The sequence below is a fragment of the Plectropomus leopardus genome, chromosome 12, assembly GCF_008729295.1.
Source record: "Plectropomus leopardus isolate mb chromosome 12, YSFRI_Pleo_2.0, whole genome shotgun sequence".
Taxonomy (NCBI): Eukaryota; Metazoa; Chordata; class Actinopteri; order Perciformes; family Serranidae; genus Plectropomus; species Plectropomus leopardus.
The window spans coordinates 24,451,145-24,463,863 of NC_056474.1; the positions used below are offsets into that span (position 1 = coordinate 24,451,145).

General features: G+C 39.6%; 1 protein-coding gene across 14 annotated transcripts in view; it reads right to left on the reverse strand.

The window, feature by feature from the left end:
- The window catches only part of LOC121951641 (partitioning defective 3 homolog), a 314,689-nt gene that overhangs the window by 183,520 nt on the left and 118,450 nt on the right, over positions 1 to 12,719 (reverse strand). For 9 of the 14 annotated variants that reach the window (XM_042498050.1, XM_042498049.1, XM_042498048.1 and 6 more), the window contains exons 4-5: positions 7,480 to 7,667; positions 6,495 to 6,641 (exon numbers count right to left, since the gene is read on the reverse strand). In XM_042498050.1, the coding sequence (XP_042353984.1) occupies positions 6,495 to 6,641; positions 7,480 to 7,667 (335 nt within the window). The remainder of the gene's footprint in view (positions 1 to 6,494; positions 6,642 to 7,479; positions 7,668 to 12,719) is intronic. The other 5 variants (XM_042498052.1, XM_042498051.1, XM_042498056.1 and 2 more) reach the window with 1 other exon arrangement.

Here is a 12,719-nt window from a genome sequence, read left to right on the forward strand (position 1 = left end):
TTCGGTCAGCTAAGGGGTCTGGAGTCTGAAAAACGTTAAAAGCCCCTGGACTAGGAACAGATTCAATGCAGCCCACACTCAATGACATGTTAGTCCTCAGAGACTGTTCCCTCCCCTCAGAGGTGAAGACTGACCCAGACAGGGTATAGACTGTATGTGTGTGAGCGTGTGCGTCTGTGCTCACACTGCAGGTGGCTCAGCGGCTTGTGGCTTTTCTTCTTAATTGGTTGATTTGCAACTGAGTCTATGGCTGCCTGCATCTCTGACACATGCTCACAGCTGACACAAAAAACACACAGCCAAAGTCATAAAAATGTAAAAACACACACACACAGACGGTTGCCACAAACACATTCATGGATGGACACATAAACACACACTATCAAACATTCAAACACACACACGCATAAAGATGCATAAATGCCCTCATGACTCATAAATATACACAAATTCAGACACACACTCACACGCACAAAAAGTGCAGACTTTTATTTTCTATGCAGCTTCAGCACCTCCAAACAACTCTCATTAATACACACCCGGCTGACAGCTTGCTGTTGCCATGGCGACCCCCTACCTGTTGCCAAAGGGGGGCTGGGAGTTTAGGGGCTTGTGAACGCAGCTCAAAACTATCGCAGTTCAATTTTCGCTGTGTATCAGGGGGCCGCCAGTGCTGCTGCAAGCACGCACAATTACCCACTTGGGAACAGAGAATAGTTTCATTCATTTCAATGAGATTCAATCTGGCTCACTTCAGTGCGACGCAATGCCACGTTTTGCAGGTTTTGTTATGAGAGAAGCCGAATTCTCCACAGGAGTAAAATAGGCCTACTTCATTATGTGACGCTCTATTCTGATTCCTCTCTTCATTTCATACTCCTCCGTTCCATGTTATTCATTCTAGGAAGATAAGATGAGACTAACTTGAGGAAATTGTTAATTCATCATTCCAAGCTGCTCTATTCTAATTAAATCACTGCATATTCTATTCTTTCTTTGCTATTTTTCATTTCCATACCCTTCTATTTTGCAACCTTAACAAAGGTTTAATATACTACGGGAAAATGGCTCTCTGGGCTAACTGTGTCAGAGCAGAATTCTTTGTGGTTCTGTAATGAACTGTAGGTTTAGAGCGTATATATGCAGAGGCTGTATGGCCCTTATAGATGCATGAAATGCCCCAGATTAGCTCTATTAACAGAACTTACTGTAGATCAGACTTGATGTTTTGCTTTTATTTGCTGCCTTATTTAACTTTATCAGAACCTGTCAGAACCTGTGCAGTTTAATGAAAATATTGGCACCTCCTCGGTATCAGCTGATATTGCCTTTAAAATGAAATATTGGGATTGGCAGATTTCTGCCAATTTCACAAACCATTATTTTTCTTTTTTTTGTTTTGAATTGATGAAGTTAAATGGTACAAATTGTCAACCCTAAGTTGACGTATTTCTCTTATTTTGCACAATGACTGAATATAACATACTACTACTACCCCAACTGCTATAGATAAGAGTATGCATAAAATGATGTTAATTTGATGCACCAAGTTGATGCAGTGTTTCACGCACCGTGGCAGTTGTTGCCGCAAGTCTGCTTATTTCTGACATAATCAGCATGTTTGTGAATCAGTGTCTGAAACAGTGCAGCCTGTCTGTGAATGAAATCACTCTGATTGGTAGTTCAAGTTGAGAAGAAGAAGAAAAACTGATGTGAAGGAAGTAAACAAAAAGCTTAAGACAACAGGGAGTGAGATAAAGAACAAACTTTGTCTATAAGGCAAATTTTTCTTTTGCAATTGAGCTCTTTAGAAGAAACGTTTCCTGGTGGCTTGTGTTGTTATTCACTAGTGCACAGTAAATATGCTCTGTTCTTTCAGCATTAGATTACACTGTTAAGGTGCCAACTGGCTTACTAGCATCAAAACAGCCCTTCTAGTCTTTCCTTTCATGTAGGTGCAGAACATAGATGCCTGTTGGTCATTAGTTGTAGCATTTGCTGTGTGTGCATGCAAATTTGGCTGAGATACAGATGACATGAGATTGCACAGCAGGAAGTTTTGTTGCCATTATTTCTCTGAGGTTGGTTTGGTGTGTCATATATCACAAGTCACAAATTTTCATAGTGCTGAGACAATTAGTCAATAGATCAATTTGTTTAATAGACAGCTAATTTACCAGCAGTTATTTTGACAATTGATATCAACAACATGAAAATTGTTTAAATGCAAATATTTTCTAGCTTTCTACAATAGTAAACTAAATATATTTGGATTTTGAATAATTGGTTTGACAAAGTATAGCATTTAAAACCTCACCACTGACTCTGGGAAACTGATGGCCATTTTTGACTTTTTTTTGTTTCAAGAAAACAATTATCAGATTGAGTGCTAGGGAGAATAATTGTTGGTGTTATTTGACCATCACCACAACCAAATAACATAGAAGTGAGTAGCCTAATGCATTAAAAAAAACACATTACAAAAACTACAACAACAGTCTATAATCTTCAATGGGTACTATCTGAGTTGTGCTTTTAACCAAAAGATATTATTCTTATTTCTAGTGTATCGCAGCCATTCTGTGATTTGATTATCAGATCTGGAATAAAAGCAAGGCTTTTCTCATCACAGCAGAGTTGCTACATCCTTCCTGGAACAAAGTCAGCTAAGTGGGGCTTAAATCAGCGTGACATAAAACAGTGTGGCAGCAAGCAGAAAGATTCTGCACACAAGGCTGACCAATAACAACAGCTCATGAGAGCGCAAACTACAGTCATTGTGCGTGTGTGTGTGTCTGTGTGTGTGTTGTTAATATAAAGAAAAACAATGATGTAACCTTGATTCAGAGTATCTGGCTGGGTCATTTTCTGTGCAGCCACATGCAAACACACAGACACATAACTGTACACTTGCAAAGCAAGAATACACAACATGACTCTCAGTCAGTGTGAAATTAACTTGCTGTCCTTACTTGAAGCAGCCACAGTCACGGATGAACAAGGATCAGATTAGGGTGCCCTGATAAATCAGACACCAATTGTTATCTGCCAATATTCATTAGAAATAGTCTGGGGGCTGATAAGTTGACGCAAAACATGCAAGACAATTTCCAGACGTCCATCTAACCTGTCTTTCCTGAGTGCAGACACACCGTCTCTCTCCGTTGTTTGCAATACATTATGATGACCTTTGACCTTTTGAATATGAAATGTCATCACATCATCATTAAATCCTATTAGACATTTGTGTGAAGTTTTGTCATAACTAGTGTACATATTCTTGAGTTATGGCCACTATAAGTTTTGTGAGTTCACAGTGACCTTTGACCACCTAATTCTAATCAGTTTATCCTTGAGTCCAATTGGATGTTTGTGCCAAATTTAAGGAAGTTTGAAGAAATTCCCTGAAGAAGCTCCTGAGATATCACAATCACATAAATTAGATGGATGCAAGGTCACGAAGCCTTGACCATGACCACCAAACCAAATCAGTTCATCTTTGAGTCCAAGTGGATGTTTTCTGCCAAATATGAAGAAATTCATTTAAGGTCTTGTTGAGATACTGAGTTCACGTGAATGAGATGGATGCAAGGTCACACTGACCTTGACCTTTGACCTCCATAATATAATCAATGTATTGTTAAGTCTGAGTAAATTTTGTGCCAAATTTGAAGTAATTCTTTCATTTGATGGGAACATTATAAGGGTCAAGGAAAGCAGTTTACGACATACAATTTGACATCTATACCTGTATACAAATATGTGTCTAAGGCCTTCCTTGTGTCAGTGGATGTCCTAAATATCTTTTGGCGGTGCAAAATAAGAGTCACACACTTGAGCATCGCTTCTTGAAAAAATCCTAGAGGAAACACTGCAAAGAGACAGCAGCATTATCAAATAAGCACACACACACACACAGAACATAGGGCAGATTGATGTAGCCGTTCATGTCAGATCCCTCGTGTGAGGGCTGTCGGCAGAATGAGCGAATGGTGGGGAACATGCGTGTCTGTGTAAGCGTGTGCACAGAGGAGGGCAGATGGCCTTCAGCTGGTCATTAATACCAACGACACCATCCTGCAGTGACCTCTACCACTTAACCTCCTTCATACTGAAATCTGTTATAAGACAGATGAGGAAAATGGTGCAGCTCTACAATCTGATAGATGGTGAGAACTCCTTGTACATTTAACCCCTCAATGAAAGAAACTGTTTAGAAAAGAACTTACGCAAGAACAAAAATAGACACAAGTTTGAGCTAGATGGCACTTAGCAGAGTCACTCAGTGCTTAAGGAAATATATCAAAATCTGCAGGAAATGTTCATGTTGAAAACTATACTTTTATAAACAGGATGTGCGGTAATGACTTGTGCTGCGCTTTAAGAGGTGACTTCAAAGAATTTGCGCCATGAAAACTAACTGATATGTGACCTCAGACCTTGCATATTGTAAAAGGACTGATTTTCATTTCTTTTTTAAAAATATTAAGCAGGTAAAGGGGCTATATATAAAGTGGGAAAGTATCAAAACTCTCAATCCACAGAGAAATGCACACAGTCTTAACTAAGAAACTGTGCCTTCACAAAGCCATCAGGACTTCTGTGAATTTGTGGTGTCACAAATGTAAAATCTAGTCTTTTAAACTTGAAAATATTTTAAAAAGTCCCTTTTTATTTCCTTTGGTAAAGTTCTGCAGTATGTAAATAACATCAGCTGACAGAAAGTAAACATGGACTCAAGCGGTTGCCTAGCAATGCAACGCCAATCAAAAGATAAATACTATATCTTTAAAGATAGAAAGTGTCACCACAGTGCCGTTACAGTCATTTCTTCGGCTGCAATAACATTAAAGAGACACCAAGAGTGCAAATGTGGAAGATCTAAAAACACTGACCAATCACAGCAGACTGGGCTTTTTTAGGAGGGGGCTTAAAGAGTAAGACAATAAAACAGAGCATTTCAGACAGAGGGTAAATAAATGTATTTTCCAGCTGACAGTGTGAGGGAAAAAAGTGTTTTTTGAAAAACTAAATTAAAGTGTGAACCTGAATCAGCATCATATGGGACCTTTAACAGCACTTTAATGCAGCCCTTAAAGACTACACCGAAAAGTCAGCTGTTCCACATCAAGTGTGTTCATTCTGTACCTGCATGAGACAAAATATCCACTGAGTAATCTGGATTTGAGCTCCAAAGAAAACAGGCATGAAGATAAAATAAATTTGCCAACCATTTTCACCCCACTGTGAATCAAATAACACCACTTTGTCATATGCTTAAAGACAAATAAAGAAAAAATATGTGTGATTGCAAAAACTGAAACTGGCACTGTAAAATTGTGCTTTGATTTGCACCCGCATTTTTAGTCCATGGCGTTTTGCATGTCAAAGAAGAAAAGCAAAGGCAAAGGATGGCACAGAATAAATGAAATCAGTCAGTCAGTGGACTGAACAGTCAGACTAAAGTCTTGAGACTGCTGCCAACATCAATCAACATGCTGAATCAAGCAATAAGGGCTTACGAGTGTTAATAATGCTGGACGCAACACAAAAGACTGCAGGTGATGTCAGCCACACAGAGCCTAAGAGAGCCCAACAACGAATTTAGGGCGTCACTTCAACTTCAGAATATGATCTCATAGTACACTTTGATAATCACACTTTTTTAACCCCAGAAAGTCATGCAGATGTTTTACCACAGCACATACGTATGTTTGACAAACAAAACCAACAGTTCATAAAATGATAAGATGTTGATTGGTCTATAGGTGTGCAAGCACAGTCTTTTAGTGCAATCATACTGTTTTGTAATTCAACCTGTGCAAAGACCAAATATGAGCAGAACGATTCAAGTGGGTAAAGACATGTTATCATATCATTCTTTGGCGTGCACGACCCCAGTGGGAACAGAGCCCCGAGCCCTGGCAACCTCCTACATATCCACTTAAACAGGACCATATGTGCTGTGCATGGCTTATGTTATTTACTGTATCAACATTATGTTATTTCTCCTTCCATGACTTATGTGTCATTTTGGATTTATGGTGGACATTCCTCACTTTTTAACCTCCACACTGAGGGCCGGGGGAGTGATAGAACTGGGACAGGCTCTGGACTGGATCTCGGCCACTCAGACAGGCTTTAACAGAGCTTAGGGCTGACGGACTGTGGAGGGTGAGACTGGCTGTAAATCTCTGGGCGCTGGATAGATAAAAGTATCAGGTGTTGACAGTCATATAACGGAGACGTGCAATGCGTGTGAGGTTTGGTAATTATGTCATCAATATAACTTTTTATTGTATTTTGAATGGTTATGTGTTTACCCATCTCCCCTAAAGACTTCTCTCATCAAACTGTCAAGCCAGTTTTTGAACACTGGTGCTCTGGAATATGTGGTACCATAAAGCTGACAGCATCCTCCACACAGCACGACGGTTTGTCCAGTGTGTCTACCCTTCAGTGCATGTGCACACAGGTATTAAACATGGTCCTACCTGTTCCTGTCTCTCCAGCCAGCGGTCCACCATGGGGTGATTGGCGCTGAGTGACGAGCGGGCTGTCTCTCTCTGAAACTCTCTCTGATTGGCCCATGTCCCTGCATCCCGTGGCAGACTGCGGTACGTGTCCATACCTTTGCCCTGCTAAGACACAAAAAACAAAGGTGTTTGAAGAGCGTCAGTATTGTTGTAGAATAATAGTTCAGTTGGGGCGTTTTAGGGCGGCTGTGGCTCGTCGGTAGAGTGGGTCGTCCTCTAATCGGAAGGACAGCTGTTAGATCCCCGGCTCCTCCTGGCATCATATCAAAGTATCCTTGGGCAAGATACTGAACCCCAAATTGCTCCCGATGCCACGTCATCAGAGCATCCATGCGTACGAATGGTTACTACCTAGAAGGTGGCACCTTGTACGGTAGCCTCTGCCACCACTGTGTGAATGTGTGAATGTGGCATGTCCTGTGAAAGCGCTTTGAGTGGTCAAAAACACTAGAAAACCGCTATACAAGTACAGGCCATTTACCACTTAGTCCATTTACAAGTTAATGAAGACAGGGTAATTTACAAAATTTGAAATATGGCATGTCAAGAAATTTTCCCAAAACAGGTGTACAAAAGCTCTCAGTGCTTCTGGATGAGCATTTCACATGAATTACTTTTCTAGTCAACAGCTTGTATCCATGTTTACTTACTTTCAGCTGACAAGGAAACTATAAAAGAAAGTCAGGACATGATGCCATATAGAATTGGCACCAAACTCTGGCTTTTATACAAAATTCGAATGCTGTCACTAACGTCATACCCTTTCCATCTTTTATATTTTCCTCGTCGTTCACGTGAACTGCAAAACCTTCCAAAGGAAAATACAAAAAGACCCATTTCCAATGTTTATGTCATCAAGTTTGTCTATAAATTAGATGACCATACGCCATCAAAACCTAATCATTTTGATTCATTTTTCTGTTTTGGACACCCAGATACATACCTTTCTCTCCAGGCTGTTGGTGCCAGGGGAGTGGCGAGCTTTCAGGAAGCCAGCGGTGGTTGACCAGCGGGTTGGATTCTTCCTTGATGGTGGCTCATCTGTTTGAACCCGTGGCTCGTTGCCGCTGAATGGTCCGTTGATAGTCAGCAGGGCGGGGTCGCTGCTGCGCCGGACATGGAGGGGCATATCTGAGAGACAGGAAAGACAGCAAAACAATATTTCGGATATCAAGTTGTAAGAAAGTAATCTTCTTTTCCTTATGCCCCATTATGCTCTGTGAGGAAATAATGTCACTACAACTTTTTTTTTACTTGTTTGTGGGAAAATGCTTTATTGGCAATTTAGAAAACCATACTCCGTGCTGTTGATAAGCCTTGAGACAAGGATTTAATATTATGTTTAGGAATGATTGATGTAAACAGGCTGAAACAAATTGTGTTGCTCAAACATTGTGGGCTAATAAAGGCAATTAATCACAGAGATTCCATTATCGTCCCATTGTGGAATAATCTGATTTGTCACTATAAGTCTAATCAGCCAGCTCTTGTTTCTACTTTACTGCCCATGTATCACAGAGCAGCAGACACTGTGTGGGAACAGCAACATGAGCAGGAGCCTATTGAGAAACACCGGTGTAAGTGGATGCCTTCCATTAAAACTCTTCACTCTGTTTAAAAGTTGCATTGCGTGGGAAGTGGGCCAAGGTCCAAATAACAACTCCAACAAAGGCAGCACACACACAAAAAACACCACAGCATGCACTTACACACAAGACACAATGTTATGACATTTAAAATCTCCCACTTTTAGACCTCTCCAAAATTAAACAGACAGGTCTGATTGGCTGAAATGTACCCAGCAGACCACACAAGAGAGATGGAGTGTAAACGAAAAAGGAAAAATTGTTTAAAAAGTCTTCTTCAGATGACAACGCCAAGTGTCATGTTCCCATGTTCTCTTTCAGGATGTTCTGCTGCTAAGATGTTTTGGGATGGTGGTGTGTGTTCATACAGGAAGTGCTGTAATCTGTTTGAGTCAACAGTTTTTGTTTTTTTTTTTACTTTGTGTGTATTGTGAGACTAAATGCACAAGATTAAGCATGTCCATCTGTGTCCCTGTTTATGTGTCTATACTCTCTGATAAACTGATGATGTTTAAGGTCAGTGTGTGTGTGTCAGAACACTTGCACGTGGGTTTGTGTGTGTTTGTGAACTATTACAAACTATGTGTAAGAATGTGTTTGTATTTTGAAATATCTGAGCCAACAGCAACAGTATTTGTTTGAAAACATTTTTGTTTGTATGTGTGTGTGTGTGTGTGTGTGTGTGTGTGTGTGTGTGTGTGTGTGTTCACTCATACACTTGGCTGACTGGTGTTATTGGGTCACCCAGAGCGTGGGACCCTAAGCAGCTGAGCTGTGGGAGGCACACCACAACTCCCAGAAGGCATTAGGGCACAGGACACAGCTTATCAACAGTGGCAAATGCTGTGGACCAATTTAGCTCCATATCCTGATTCTTTCAACTTTTGACTGTGAATTAAATATACACACACACACACACACACATGTGTGTGTGTATGTATGTATGTTTGTATGTATGTGTATATATAGAATTCTTTTTTTTTTGCCCGGCCCTGCGATAGTCTGACGACCTGTCCAGGGTGTACCCCACCTTCCGCCCAATGACAGCTGGGATTGGCTCCAGCCCCCCCGCAACCTTTGCAAGGACAAGCAGTTACGGACAATGAATGAATGAATGAATGAATGTATATAATTTTACCCCATGACTGTTGGAAATGCTTGTTTCTGATTGGGTTGCACAGGTCTTTTGTTTACCTGTTTTCAGTGGTGAGCAGCCAGAGCATGATAATCAATCAAAAAATGGATTCTCTATCCACATCTAGTGATCTATTTAATGGCCTCAGAGACCACATCTACCTCATCCACTGTCACAATGTTATGTCTTTTCAGAAACTTTTGACTGTACATCTGAAATGAACACATCTATTTTTATATAAATAAGCCTTAAGAGTGAACTCAAAAATTAAGGAAAGTTAATATGCAAACACATTTTTCAAAATATCCAGTATTCATATTTTTTCCCAACATGAACACACTAGATACTTAAAACATAATGACTGTAGTGTGGAGCAGCAAGCACACTTTACAGTTGTTCTCCTTTACAGATTTCCTCTGCTTGTATCATTAGTACTGTAGAGAATTTTGATAACTACGAACACCAAACACAACAGTCTCTCAGTAAATGAAATAAGTCGATCAAGGAATCAAACATTGTTATGCTCCCTGTAACGCAAAATGTGATGATTTGTGTTGCTTCTGTTTCTGTAGACGAATTAAATGTAGTTAACAAGAACAGAACATATAAAGAAAAAACAAGTGAAGTTCACAGGCAACTCCTTTTCAACTAAAATGAAGAGTTTTAGCCTTCAAATAAGAACTACGAAAAGCAACACAACATTAACAGCACGGAATTAAAAGAAACTGCAGCTCTTTAAAAAAGGAGTATCAGGGACTGCTTTGCTATATTTCCGAGATAAATTACTAAATTATGAACTTCAAGTATGACTTTTTAATAATAATTGTTGCATTTTGGAAATTAACTTCTCAAATTGGCATCTAAAAGCCTCACATGTTCACAACAGTGGCATCGCTCTTTCATCCGCACTTCCATGTCTGCAGAGGTTTTGAGTTTAACAAAGCCAAGAAACTAACATTAATCCATTTGTGGATTTCAATAGAGCTCTCTGTCTAATAAGCTTAATCACTTCTCTTTTGAGTTTGTGGGCAGAACAAGAAAACTGGCAAAGCCCCACAGACTCCAGCCTCTCTCATCTCATCCAACATAAATCAGTGATTGAAAGCTATTCTCATTAGGCGCACATGAAAAAAAAAATCAAATTCCTTCTCTTCCATGACAGACATTTCTCTTAAAATCCAATAAAACCCAGCTGATTAGATTCAGTGTCGTCAATTAAGCGGGGTTAGAATTTATTATGGAGACGGTTAAATTGGACGTAACTGGCAGGTGTGATTATGCCCAAGATTTCCATTTCTTACTGCATATTCACATTCAGCATCTCACCCAGAAATCCAATTAGGAGTGAAGTGACCTCCCTCACACTGTGTCTGTGTTTGTGCGTGCCAGTGTGTGAGATCGACAAAGAATGGGAGGTTTTGGTGGCTGCTGCGTCAATCAATGCCAGTTCACAGGTCATTAATGGATAAGCTATACTGCAACTGGGGTATTTTAAGTGTGATTAAAAGATGCTAATTAAAAAAATAGTTTGTTTTTCACTTTAATTTGTTTATTTGAGTATGTGTGTGAGTCGGCCTGACCGTTAATCTTTGCCAGCAGGAGACTTTCCCCATGTTTAATTTGAGTTTCTTTTTGTTTACACTTTGGCCAATTGCCTATAATATCTCCTGTTTTCAGATGGTTGAAGGATGCTTGTTGTTAATTCCTTGTGTTGATTGCTGCTGGAGATATTTAAGATTTCCCACAAGTAAAACCAAAGAAGAAAATATTCTTTTGCAAAGTAAGTTATTAGCAAGAAAGTGAGGATATTTTTTTCTTTTTTACCAGTCGAATAACAGGTTTACATTAACCCCAAAAGGGCGCAAATTGAAATTGTAAATATAAAATACACCTCTTGGAAAAATGCTGATTTTGAAAAAAAAACCCATATATCACAAAAAAGTTTTCTATGCATGCATAAAGTGGTATTACAAGGTGATACGAAAAGCTACATTTGCAAAACTGCAATGGAAACTCTTTATGTTTCTTTAACTCTTCAAAAGTTGAGGGGATCATACGTGGCCGCTCCCCCACATAATCGGCTTGCCTTTCCATTATGACTTGCGTATGTCGCCTTTGATTGGAAATAATGATGGCTAAAGCAGTGGCTACAATGGCAATAAACCTGTTAATGTTTTGAACATCAATCGTCATGCTTCTTGGACTATTATTGTGAGAGGAGATGTCGCATAACATCACTCAACAGAAACAGTAATCTCACAATAGTGTTTTATTGACATTTCGAAGATATAGCTTAAACTTTGTGCAAATCTGTAATGGAAACCCGTCTAAAGGTGATAAAGGGTTAAATTCCTGTATCTGGTTAATATTTTTATGTTAACATACATGTGATAAATCACTTCAGAGCTGCTCTTAATGGATGCACATTAAAATTCCAACGACATACCGCCAGTATGAACTAAGTGGGCGGAGTTTCCACATTTCTATTCGTGTTGCTTGTGATCACCAAAATGTTTTGTTTTGTTTTTTTTAAGGAAGTCAGCAAAATGCCACATATACACAATACAGACTAATGAGTACATACTTAACATGACATTTAGCGGTGAATCCAACACTGTTTCCCTTTTCCAGACATGCATACACATTAAGTCTCAAAAGGACTTGTTATTCCTACACATCTCAACCTTGGACCCGATCAGGCTACTCCTAACTAATCTCGAAATGCAGAATCTGTGGGCCACAGGACAAATTCTTGGTGTCTGAAGCGCTCTGGTTTCTGACTTTGGTCCAAGTGGTATTGACCAATCAAGTTTAAGTGGGCTTTGGTTACCTGCAATTAAAGAATTTGTGTGGAGAGCGAATGAGGCTGAATGCATTGGCCAAAATGCTATCTCAGAACCCATCAGCTAATGTCTGACAATGGTTTAGCTTTTTCTTAGCTCTTAACTGATTTATCTGCATTCCTATGCAAATATCTGTTTGTAGAGATTAGCCAAAATGTTGTCGTTAGCTTTTTAAAGTATTTGACCTTACTGTAACCAATGATTGGTGCACAGTAGAGGAGGTCTTGGTCCGGATATCCGCTGACTTCACAGGAACCCCTCAAAAATTGGCCCTTCACTCCACCGGCCCTGTTGTTTTCAGACCAATTGCCAATGGGTTCCGAAATGAAATCCTAACCTATTTAATAATTTGAAAGACCTCCTAAACTCTCTGGCACACAAGTATTTTTAAACTTTAAGAAACTCAAATGGTTTTCATACTTAACTTTGCAGGTAGGAGTAGGAATTATGTATTTTTCTCTTTTAGTCATAACTTTCACTTTCAGTGGTTATACATACATAAACTGTACAGAGAGAATAGTTGCGAAGAAAGAGAAACTTAGTGAGACGGTGAGAGTGTGTGTTTGTCTCTATGCCTGTCTGTGTGTGTGCGTGCTTGTTTGCTTCTGCTCATGGTTGT